Raw genomic sequence first — 11,970 nt, 5'->3', positions numbered from 1 at the left:
CCCCCGCTTTCTCTGATGAGGAGGACTCAGCAAGTCCCAGTCAGTTAGGGGGCACAGTTCTGGGTCGCAGGGAATTCCCAGGCTGCCTGGGAATCTTCTCCAGTGGGGGCCATACAGAGCCCATCCTCAGGGGGCTCCTAGCCTGGGGGCGGGGAGGGAGGCCAAATACAGACCCTCCGTACAGACAGGGAAGAGCCGCAGAAGATGCGCAAAGTGGAACAAACCACCCGCTTCCACTCAAGTGAGACAAAAAGTCCATGGGTCTTTCTGAAAAACAAGGCCGTTTTCAATGGGTGGAAGTGGCAGGGGAGTTGTGGACAAGGGGGAGAGGGGAAGGAAACTTCCTCCCTCCCTCCTCTTCCCTCCTCCCTCCAGAAGGGTGCTTCTGGAAGTCTCCAGCTGGCCTGGGACCTGGGCAGCTGCTCTGCATGTGAAGCCTGCCAGCCCCTCAGCTGTCACTCTGCTCCCAAAATAGCAGGGGTGGGGGGAGGGGAGAGGAGGTTGTTTATCTGGGAGGGAGGTGGAGAAGGGGCATCCGAGCTGGGCCTAGGGAGCGGGGGTCTGCTGGGGGTGCTCCCGATCCTCTGGATCTATCATTCTTTGGGGGGTTAGGAGCACCTGTGCCCCCAGGACTGGCCCTGAGTGGGATGCGGGGACAGAGGTTCGTTGGAACCTCCACGTGGTAATGACTGTCCAGTCTGGGGAGGGGGAGGTCCCGGAGTATCTCTGACAGGCGCCAGGGGCACCTGCCCCTGTGGCCAAATATGGTCCGAAGCCACTGGCTGGGGTGATAAAGTCTCCTGGGTGGGGGCTGGGAGGGGCAGACTGACGCTGGCCGGCGGGGGTTCACACACACAGGAGCCGCATCCCAGGAGGACGGACTGAGGACATTGTCCCTGAGAGAAAGTGAGCTGGCCCGGAGTGTTCCTGGGACTGGGGAGGGGAAGGCGGAACCCAGGCATTTTAAGGCCTGCAATGAGAATTCAGGCCCTTGGTGTGGTGTCTTTACCCATCCTGCTGGGAGGGAGATAGAGGGAGGAACGGGGACTCTTCTTTAAAAAAAAATGTCGGAGTATAGTTAACAATTTTGCGTTAACTTCAGGTGTACCAAGTGATTCAGTTATACATATATCTATTCTTTTTTTAAAAAATTTATTTGTTTTTATTTATTTAATTATTTAGCCACACCAGGTCTTAGTTGCAACAAGTGGGATCTAGCTGCCTGACCAGGGATGGAACCCAGGCCCCTGCATTGGAAGCGTGGGATCTTAGCCACTAGACTGCCAGGGAAACCCCTTCTTTTTCAAATTCTTTTCCCGTTTAGGTTGCCACATAATACTGAGCAGAGTTCCCTAGGAACAGAGATGCTGAGACCCCTCTCAACTTGGGCCCCACTCTTAGCAGACGCTGTGATGTCCTCCTGGGCAGTGGATTGGCGGGGGTTGAGGGGTGGGTCCCTCTGGTTCCCTCCCTCCCAGGTAGCATCCTCCCCATCCATCCTGGTAGGTGGGGACCCTGGAGCTCCAGACCTCAGACCAGGAGCCCAGCCCCTGGTCTGGAGGGAGCTCTCCTGTCCTGACAGATGGCCGAGGCGGAAGCGATGCAGCTGAAGGAGGAAGGGAACCAGCATTTCCAGCTCCAGGACTACAAGGCCGCCACCAAGAGCTACAGTCAGGCCCTGAAGCTGACCAAGGATAAGGCCCTGCTGGCCACGCTCTATCGGAACCGGGCAGCCTGTGGCCTGAAAACGGTCTGGGATGGAGAGGGGTGGGAACTGAGGGCTGAACTGGGATGCAGGTGAGGGGCAGTTCCCTCCTCCCGACAGTCATACCCCCTCCTGGAACCCTCAGATTGGAGCAGGGCGCCTCCCCCTGCTTTCTGGTACCCATCGCCTGACCCACTCCTCTGGGAAATGGGGAAGTCATCCACGGAGACAGTTCTCATCCCATGGGAAGCAGCCTCGTAGGAACTGGCATCAGGACAGGGGCTTTTCAGAGCTTATTTCGTGGCATCTTAACCACAGACCACGAGGTTGCCACTATTCTTGTACCCATATTGCAGATAGGAAGCTCAAGACTCAAGAGGAGGGCTCAATAACTTGCCCAAGAGCTCTAGGTAATTAGCAGCAGTGTGTACATGCTAAATCACTTGAGTCGTGTCTGACTCTTTGCGACCCCATGGATGACAGCCCTCCAGGCTCCTCTGTCCGTGGGATTCTGCAGGCGAGAACCTTGGAGTGGGTAGCCACGCCCTCCTCAGTCAGCAGCAGAGCCAGGTTCAAGCCTGAGTGTGCCTGAATCTTGTCCACTTTCCCATGCTCAGCAGGAGCCTCTGGCCTCTGACAGTGGCAGCGGCCAGCAAGCTCTGTCTCCTCACCTCAGGACCCTCTCTGGCTGTCTCTGTGTTGGGTCCGCATTAACCAAGCTTCCTCCTTCCCCATTTCTCAGGAGAGCTATGTCCAGGCGGCTTCCGATGCCTCAAGAGGTGAGCCCCCCCTTGTTCTGACCTTGCCCTCCACGCACCCCCCTCGGCATCCCTGTTTAGTCTAAGAGGCTCTTGACACTCACAGATTGTATAAATGCCATCCTGGATGTTGTAGGCAGGGCTTCAGATGCACCATCCTTGTGTGAACGGAGTGCTCCAGGAAAGCCATCCCTAAGTCACATTTTTACACGTTAGATATGCTGGGGCAGCTTCTTTTCTTAGAAAGATGCTCTTGGAAATCCTTTTGTCACAGCAAGGACACAGGCACTTTGTTGGAGGCTAGGATGTGTTCATGGGTTTGTTCCACAGACACTAGGAGAAATAAACACATATCAGCACTGGTTTCAGAGTGCCTCAAGGTCTGAGAGAACTTAGATTTAAGAGCATGATCAAAATGGGACGACTTCTGGCTGCATTTTTAGGGTTATAATATGCAGAATGAAGGGGGTTCGCCTCTGCATAGGTCTGTCTTGGCTTTTGATTGAGTCACTAATTTTTAAGGAGAGACAGAGACAGTCTGGAGTGATTTCAGAAGGGAAGGACTTAGCTGGAGAGGGGACTGGAAACACATCCTGTGAAAAGCAGAAAAGTGGCAATATTTAGCTCAGAGAAGGAACTCCCAGGTGGGACGGGGAGCTGCTTTCAAATTCCTGAAAGGCTGGTCACAAGGAAGAAGGATTGGATTTCATCTCACAGTTTCCAGGACTGGACTTAAGACAAAAGGGCAAAGTTACAGGGAGATAGATTTCAGGTTAGAGGAGGGAAGGGCTTTCTGAAGGAGCTGTCTGCCTTGAGATGTAAGGAGCTTCCCACAGCTGGAGGTATGCAAGCACCAACTGGATTAGTACTTGGCAGGGATCAAGGAGCCGAGACTGGAGAGTCAGGAATTGGACAAGATGAGCCTTAAGCTCCCTTCTGACCTTGAGACAGTGATTCTTACCACCTCCCTAACTAAGGGGAGCCTAGGACTAGATGGTCTACTGCAGGGCTTCCCAATCCCTGGGATCTAATGCCTGATGATCTGAGGTGGAACTGATGTCCTAATAATAGAAATAAAGTGCACAACAGATGTAATGCACTTGAATCATCCCCAAACCACACTCCACTTACAGTCCATGGAAAAATTGCCTTCCACAAAGCTGGTCTATAAGGATGCACACTCTCCAAGGGAGAGTTGGAAGCCCTGGAGTTGGGGGCAGTGGTGGGGGAGGAGGGAAGGTGGTCTGCCGCCTGGCCCCCTGAGACTCTGCCTGCATCCCTCATTAGCCATTGACATCAACTCCTCGGACATCAAGGCTCTGTACCGGCGATGCCAGGCATTGGAGCACCTGGGCAAGCTGGACCAGGCCTTCAAGGACGTGCAGCGCTGTGCCACCCTGGAGCCACAGAACCAGAGCTTCCAGGAAACACTGAGGAGACTCAACACCAGCATCCAGGAGAAGGTGAGCTGGATCCGGAAGGTGGCCTTCCCACAAGCCTCGGCCACCTCTCCTCATTCCTAGTGGGGACCTGTTAGGGCAGCAGGACACCAGGGCTGGCCTACCTCTGCCCCCTTGGACGGAGTGGTCACGTGGCATAGAACAGCCGGGCAGATGCACCTATCTGTGAGTGATCAGAGATGCCGTGATGCTTGTTCAAGGGTACAAGCCAGACAGGACTAGCATACCAGTCTTTTCAATTCCAGATGGAGGCTTAAAAAAAAAATCACAACTTAGCGCGTCTTCACTGTGATCTTCCTCTCTTTCTAGGAGGACCAAGGCAGCGTGAGAAGGCTGGGAACTGGGGGGAGGATGTTGCTGGGGCATGCAGGACAGCCAGGAACCAGCAGGAACAGGGAATCTTTTCTAGGAAAATGGAGTGGGCTCAGGGAACTGGGACCAGAGATAAGGAGTCCTGCCCCCTCTGTCCTCACTTAGCTACCAGTTTTCTGAGGGACGCAGTGGGGTGTCAGTTCCCCACTGTGAGAGCAGAAGGGTAACTTGATGACGCATCTCCTTGCTCCAGGTCACAGGGACTTCTGGATGCCTGGGGCAGCCCCATGGAGGGACCACACTGTACTGTCTAGAGTGCAGACTCAAGGGCTGTCAAAATACAGACCAACGAGTGACCAGAGAAGGGGTGGTGAATGAGCGACTTCCTGAAAGGAAATGACCTCAGGATGGAAATAGGTGGCACTGTAGCCCAGCAGAACAAAGCTTCAGAGCAGTAGGGTTGGGACTGGGATTGGGAGAGAGAGGGATGAGACATTCCAAAATAATCGTTTAGGGACTTCCCTGGTGGTCCAATGGCTAGGACGCTATGGTCCCAATCCAGGGGGCCTGGGTTCGATCCCAGGTCAGGGACCTGGATCCCACATGCTGCAACTAAAGACCTTGTGTGCTGCTGCTATGACGACCTGGGCACAACCAAGTGAATGAATGAATGAATATTCAAAAAGGAATAAAGAAGGAAAAAATGGCTTACATTTATTCCAAGAGGTACTTGAAAGCTACTTCATGTTTCTGACCCTGGAGATACATTCCTGTTTTAGGCCATATTTGAATGTCTAACAGCGAGGCTGCAAAATTGGGGTGATGATCTTTTTGTCTTCCAAGACTTGCCTTGTTAAGACTAAGTAGGACCTCGAATGTAAACTGTAAGCTTTGTGGAGCAAGGATTTGATTTTGCCCTCCCGTTCTATTCCTAGCATCTGCCAGCATCTGACCCATAGTAGTAGTTCAGTAGATGTTTGTTGGAGGCAGGCAGAAAGAGTATACCCTAGTATTAACTGAGATGACCTTTAAGTGGAGCTGACTGAAATGATGGGGATGCCCACCTGCCTTCTTCCGCACTCCCTCCCTTCTCCTCAGCTCCGGGTGCAGTTCTCCACTGACTCGAGAGTTCAGACGATGTTTGAGATTCTCCTGGACAGGAACAGTGAAGCGGATAAACTGGAGAAGGTAAGTGCTTGGCAAGCAGCGAACCAGAAGAGGGCGCTCTAAGGGCGCGCAGGTAACTGCTTCCTCTGCGGCTCCGCCCCTGTGTCCAGACGGTAACGCCCCCGACTCGTGCCGTAGGGCGGCTCCCGGGAGAAAGGAGACAAAGATGGGCCAGACGTTAAGCCCTGTAGGAAACAGCGTGAACTTTAAGAAGGGCCAGGATTAGGGTGACAACCACGAGGAGAGTCATGCTCAACACGAGGGGGTGCTCATGTTGAGTCGTGCTCAACAATGAGGAGAACAATGAGGGTTGAATCCTGTCTTTATATTTCTGTCCTCACTTAGCTACCAGTTTTCTGAGGGACGCAGTGGGGTGTCAGTTCCCCACTGTGAGAGCAGAAGGGTAACTTGATCACGCATCTCCTTGCTCCAAGTCACAGGGACTTCTGGATGCCTGGGGCAGCCCCATGGAGGGACCACACTGTACTGTCTAGAGTGCAGACTCAAGGGCTGTCAAAATACAGACCAACGAGTGACCAGAGAAGGGGTGGTGTTCATCATGTATTGTTTTTTGCAGTGCATGGATTTTGATATTTTATAATATTGCATTCAATACCATTTATCTTGATTACAGAAGTTTTTTGTACCCCGTAAAATCTGCACCCAAGGCGAGTGTCTTACTTGCCTCACCCTGGTTTTGGGTGTGAGAAACAGTAACACGTCAAAATAATGCTTTATTCCATTTCAAAATATTGCAGCATCATTCTGAATTATGAAGATGTTTATTCCTAATACCATCTTCTTAACCAAATTTGCTGCATTTTTAAATGTTTCTTTTTTCCTCCTTCAGAGGGAAAAAAATGAATATCTGAATATAAGAATTTAACAGAAGATGCATGGGGAATTTTGTAATCATATAATATGCAAATGTCAGGGCTTCCGTAGTTGTCCAGTGGTTAAGACTCCGCCTTCCAATGCAGGCAGCTTGGGGTTGATTCCTGGTTAAGGAACTAAGATCCCACATGCGGCGGATGTGGTCAAAAAAATTTTTTTTAATGTGCAAGTATCTTTTATAACAAACTCTTATGAGGACTTGATGAGTTGTTATATATACAAAAGCAGTACTTTGTACTCTGAAAAGTACAAAGCCCTTGACTGATAGAGCACGATGATGGTTCTGCTCATGCTTGCCTGGAATTCTTTAATCAGCCTCCTTCCCAGCCTCTTGGGGGGTTCCCTGGTGGCTCAGATGTTAAAGCATCTGCCGGCAATGCAGGAGAAGGGGGTTCAGTCTCTGGGTCAGGAAGATTCCTGGAGAAGGGAGTGGTTACCCCACTCCAGTGTACCTGCCTGGAAAATCCCGGGAACAGAGGAGCCTGGCCAGCACAATCCATGGGGTCGCAGAGTCAGACACAACTAAGCTTGCGCACCAACCTCGTAGTCTACACCTGTTTGCCCACCTCCTCCTTTTCTTGCTTCTTGAATTCTTTGCCCAATCTCAGGGTCTCAGGTCCTGCTCAAGCCCTTCTCTCCAGATCTGGGGCCTTTTAAGGGATTTCAACACACAATTGGTTGCCTGTGGTTAGGAGGGTCAACTGTACTACGTCATTTGATGTAAGGGACTTGAGCATCCATGGATTTTGTTATCCACCAGGGTCCTGGAAAAAATCGCCTGTGGATACTGAGGGATGACTATGAATGCATCCTCAAGGTGGAAGGCTTTATATCCTTTTATATCCTCAGTTCAGTTCAGTCACTCAGTCGTGTCCAACTCTTTGCCACCCCCATGGACTGCAGCACACCAGGCCTCCCTGACCCCACCTACTCCCGGAGCTTACACAAACTCATGTCCATTGAGTTGGTGATGCCATCCAACCATCTCATCCTCTGTCATCTCCTTTTCCTCCTGCCTTCAATCTTTCCCAGCCTCAGGGTCTTTTCCAGGGAGTCAGTTCTTCGCATCAGGTGGCCAGAGTATTGGAGCTTCAGCTTCAGTTATCAGTCCTTCCAATGAATATTCAGGATATCCTTTATATATATATATATATATATATATATATATATATATATATATATATAGAGAGAGAGAGAGAGAGAGAGAGAGAGACCCTGAGGACTCACACACACAGACACACATATACAGAATATCTTATATCTGTATCATATATAGATAGATAGATAGATATCCCCAGGGTGGGAAGAGACTTGAAAATGCAGCTCAACTGTCTATTTTTATGGACAGGGATTTGAGACCCAGAGAATGCTATGCCTTGCCCAAGGTCATGTGGCTAGCATGTGGCAGAATCGTCACCCAGGGCTTTCAAATCCCATCTAGCGTTCTCTGCACACAACCTTCAATCTTCCTGAGAATCTCCTGCAACTTGAGATTTTCTTGAACAATAAAGATGCCAAAACCATATTCAAGGAACATGTTTAATGGAAAAGAATCCCCAATGTAAAAACCCATTCTGTTACAAGATAAACTAAGACATTAAAAACTCTTAAGAGTTTGAGCAAAATTTGTTTGAACTGGGTAGCGTGAACCAGAAGTGGCAGGGAGTATTCCACCAGCAAGAGCTACAGTAAAGGCTTTTATCGAAAAGAGGTGGGTGACTTCCCTGGTGGTTCAGTGGTTAAGAATCCTCTTGCCAATGCCGGAGATGTCAGTATGATCCCTGGTCGGAAACTAAAGACCCCACATGTTGTGGGGCAACTAAGGCTGAGTGCAGCAACTCCTGAGTCCACGTGCTGCAAATATATAAACAAAACAAAACAAACAAGAACAGAAAAGAGGTGGAAGCAAAGCAAGGGAATTATTTGATTGGCTGTAGCTTAAAAGTGTGCATGCCTAGTTGTGTCGAACTCTTTGCACCCCCCTGGACTGTAGTCTGGCAGGCTCCTCTGTTCATGGAATTCTCCAGGCAAGAATACTTGGAGTGGGTTACCATTTCCTTCTCCAGGACATCTTCCTGACCCAGGGATCCAATCGACATCTTTTGTGTCTCCTGCTTTAGCAGGTGGATTCTTTACCGCTAGGGCCACCTGGGAAGCCCGGGCTGTAGCTTAAACAGTTGGCATTACTTGGGAAAGGCTTGTTAGCTATTTGTGATTGGCTGTCCTTCTTAACCTTGAGACAATATAGGGTTCAGATTTTTTCATTGCAGTTGCTTTGTTTTTAAATTGAAGTGTAGTTGATTGACAAGGTTGTGTTGATTTCTGCTGGACAGCAAAGTGTGGTTTGGGTTTTCTTGCTTAGTTGCTTAGGCATTGAAGCCACCTCAGACTAATGGCCTCCTTGATGAATTAATTTAACACTTCCCTACTCTTCTCTTTTAAAAACATTATTTTATATGGTTGTGTTGGGTCTTTGTTGTGGCCTGTGGGACCTTTTTTTGTGGTTCACAGGCTCAGTTGTTCCTCGGCATGTGCAATCTTAGTTCCCCAGCCAGGGTTAGGGGTACTGTGGGATCTTAGTTCCCCTCCCAAGGATTGGAAAGTGGAGTCGTCACCACTGGACCACCTTTTCCTACCTTTTAAAAGTCCTTATCCACAAGCATATACGCACAGTTTTGTTTTACTCTAAGTGCCATCAGAGTGAACCTGTAATTCTGTTTCTGCAAACCCATGCTTTTTCCAAGTTGCCTCTGAGTCGTTTCATTTATGTCTTTAATGGCTGCAATATATTTTCATCCAGCTGGTCTTTATTGCAAGTTACTTGTTCTGAATTATGTTCTTGGGCTACATTCCCAGGAGCAGGGCTATAGGGCAAAAGAATATAAAGAAGTTTTGAAGACTTGGTCCTTTCCCCAGCCCCTGCACTTGGCTCATGGTCAAGGCCTCAGTAGCCAGACTTCGCCCCTGACCTTCGTTGCTTCCTTTGCTCCTTCAGGCCGCCAACAACCTCATTGTCCTCAGCCGTGAGGAAGCGGGGGCTGAGAGGATCTTCCAGAACAACGGCGTGGCCCTGCTGATGCAGCTTTTGGACACGAAGAGGCCTGAGCTGATGCTGGCTGCAGTGCGGACCCTTTCGGGCGTGTGCAGTAGCCACAGGGCTAGGGTGAGGGCAGGCCGGGGTTCGTGGAGCAAAGGGCTGCCAGTCTGAGGACAGGGCGTTGACCTGTGGGCTGGGCATGGCTGGCGTGGATAGACCCCGATAAGACGTCTAAAGCGGCCCCCCTCAACCTTGGTTGTGTGGTCCCAGATTCAATGGAGACTGATCCTCTGGTTTGTTTTTTGAGCTGAGAATGGGTCTTACTAAACAAAGAATAAGGGCTTCCCTGGTGGCTCAGATGGTAAGGAATCTGCCTGCAATGCAGGCAACCCAAGCTCGATCCCTGAGTTGGGATGATCCCCTGGAAAACGGAATGTCTACCCACTCCAGTATTCTTGCCTGGAGAATTTCATAGACAGAGGGGCCTGGTGGGCTATACAGTCCATGGGGTCACAGGGTCGGACACGACTGAGTGACTAACACTTTCACATTCTAACAAAGAAGTTTATTGAAAGTGATTTCTGAGGAAGAGCTGAATGCAATGGCTGTGACAGTTCACGGTTTTTCATACTAAGTTTTAAAACCCAGTTTGTGTTTTACACGCACAGCCCATCTCAGTGTGAACTTGCTGTGTTGCATGCGTTCAGAGCCTCCCCTGGGGCGAGAGGCCACTGTACTGGAGGGCACAGCTCTATCCCTCTGGAAAGGGGCATGGCTTGAGTCCGGGGCTTGCCCGGGGCCACAGGCCCCATGAGACAGCGGCTGCCTGGGCTTCTGTCCCGACTGCATGGGCGGCCCTCACCCGCTCCCTAACCTGCATGGCAGTGGAAGGGAGGGGCAGCCAACTGACCTTGTGCTTCTCGCTGGGGGTGTCTAGGCCACAGCAATCCTCCACGCAGTCCGGATAGACCGAATCTGCAGCCTCATGGCCGTGGAGAACGAGGAGATGTCTCTGGCCGTCTGCAACCTGCTCCAGGCCATCATCGACGCTCTGTCTGGGGAGGACAAACAGGAGCCTCGGGGGAAGGAAGAGGCCCTGGTTCTGGGTAGGAGATGGTTTTCAACTTTGGTTCGGGGAGGGGGGCAAGGAAGTGCCAGTTACTACCTCAGACTGAGCATTCGTGTATGTGGTGGTGGCCCGGTTATATTTTTCCATTTATTTTTTGACTATAAAAATAACAGAGGCACAGTCACATTTACGAGAGCAAAAATGTTGGAAGCAACTCAAGTGCCCATCTATGGATGAATGGAGAAATAAAACGTGGTGTCTGTCTCTACAATGGAATATTGTTCAGCCTTAAAAAGGCAGGAAATGACACAGGCTGCAACATGGATGAAACTTGAGGACCTTATGTTAAGTCACAAAAACACGAATACTGTATATGCCACATATATGAGGCTTCTTCGTTTTCCTTTCAACTCCAGACCTTAGTTTCCTGACTAGGAATCAAACCCGTGCCCCCTGCAGTGGACGCATAGAGTCCTACCCAGTGGACCACCAAGGAATTCCTTGTGTTTTCTAAAACAGTCAAACTCATAGAAACAGAAAGTTGCATGATGGTTGCCAGGGTCGGGGGGAGGAGGAAATGAGATGTTTAATGGGAATTTCAGTTTTGCAAGATGAAAAAAGTTTTAAAAAGTAACTGGTGGTTCAATGGTAAAGATCCCACCTGCCAGTGCAGGAGACGTGGGTTTGATCCAGGAAGATCCCACACGCCTCAGAGCAACTATTGAGCCTGTGCTCTAGAGCCTGGGAGCCGCATCAGCTGAAGCGTCTACACCCTAGAGGCTGTGCTTTGCAACAAGAGAAGCCACTGCAAAGAAAAGCCTGCACCTGGCAACTACAGAGCAGCCCCCATCCACCGCAACTAGAGAAAAGCTCACGCAGCAACGAACACCTAGCCCAGCCAAAAATAAATAAACAAAATTGTTTTTAAAAAAGCAACAGAGGCTTATTGGAGAAACTTGGAAAATTTTAGAAATACGTAAAAATGAAAAAAAAAAACCCCAACGACCTGAAAATATCCCTCCAGATAATGACTATTATCACTGCCATGGGAAAGTTTCCAGTCTTTTTTCTTTTTTAAAAAACACATTTTTTACACTAATTACTTAGTTTTATTTTTGGTTGCACTGGATCTTCACTGCTGTGCATGAGCTTTCTCTGGGTGTGGTGCATGGGGCTGCTCTTCGTTGCGGTGCAGTGGCTTCCCTTGTTGCACAGGCTCTAGGCACATGGGCTTTAGAAGTCGCAGGCTCTAGACTGGGGAGGCAATAACTGTGGTGCACGGGCTTAGTTGCTCTCAGCATGTGGGATCTTTCCAGACCTTCCCAGTAAGATGTCTGGATCAACCTGTGTCCCCTGCATTGGCAGGCAGATTCCTACCCACTGTACCACCTGGGAAGTCCTTTTCTGGTCTTTTTTTTTTTCTATCCATTCATATAAATATCTAATTAATGACGTTGGAATTCAACTTGGATGTTGTTGTTATTCAGTCACTAAGTCATGCCCGACTCTTTGTGACCCCATGGACTGTAGGCATGCCAGGCTTCCCTGTCCTTCACTATCTCCTGGAG

The 11,970-nt window shown here is 49.8% G+C and overlaps 1 protein-coding gene across 1 annotated transcript in view; it reads left to right on the top strand.

Annotated features, from left to right (window-relative positions):
* The first annotated feature begins 840 nt into the window (after positions 1 to 840).
* The window catches only part of UNC45B (unc-45 myosin chaperone B), a 31,305-nt gene continuing 20,175 nt past the window's right edge, over positions 841 to 11,970 (top strand). The window contains exons 1-7 of the mRNA XM_020902307.2: positions 841 to 906; positions 1,583 to 1,750; positions 2,448 to 2,484; positions 3,751 to 3,926; positions 5,334 to 5,423; positions 9,292 to 9,459; positions 10,271 to 10,439. Of these exons, the coding sequence (XP_020757966.2) occupies positions 1,583 to 1,750; positions 2,448 to 2,484; positions 3,751 to 3,926; positions 5,334 to 5,423; positions 9,292 to 9,459; positions 10,271 to 10,439 (808 nt within the window). The 5' untranslated portion in view covers positions 841 to 906. The remainder of the gene's footprint in view (positions 907 to 1,582; positions 1,751 to 2,447; positions 2,485 to 3,750; positions 3,927 to 5,333; positions 5,424 to 9,291; positions 9,460 to 10,270; positions 10,440 to 11,970) is intronic.

This window comes from Odocoileus virginianus, chromosome 17, assembly GCF_023699985.2.
Source record: "Odocoileus virginianus isolate 20LAN1187 ecotype Illinois chromosome 17, Ovbor_1.2, whole genome shotgun sequence".
Taxonomy (NCBI): Eukaryota; Metazoa; Chordata; class Mammalia; order Artiodactyla; family Cervidae; genus Odocoileus; species Odocoileus virginianus.
This window is presented reverse-complemented; position numbering and strand designations above follow the sequence as displayed.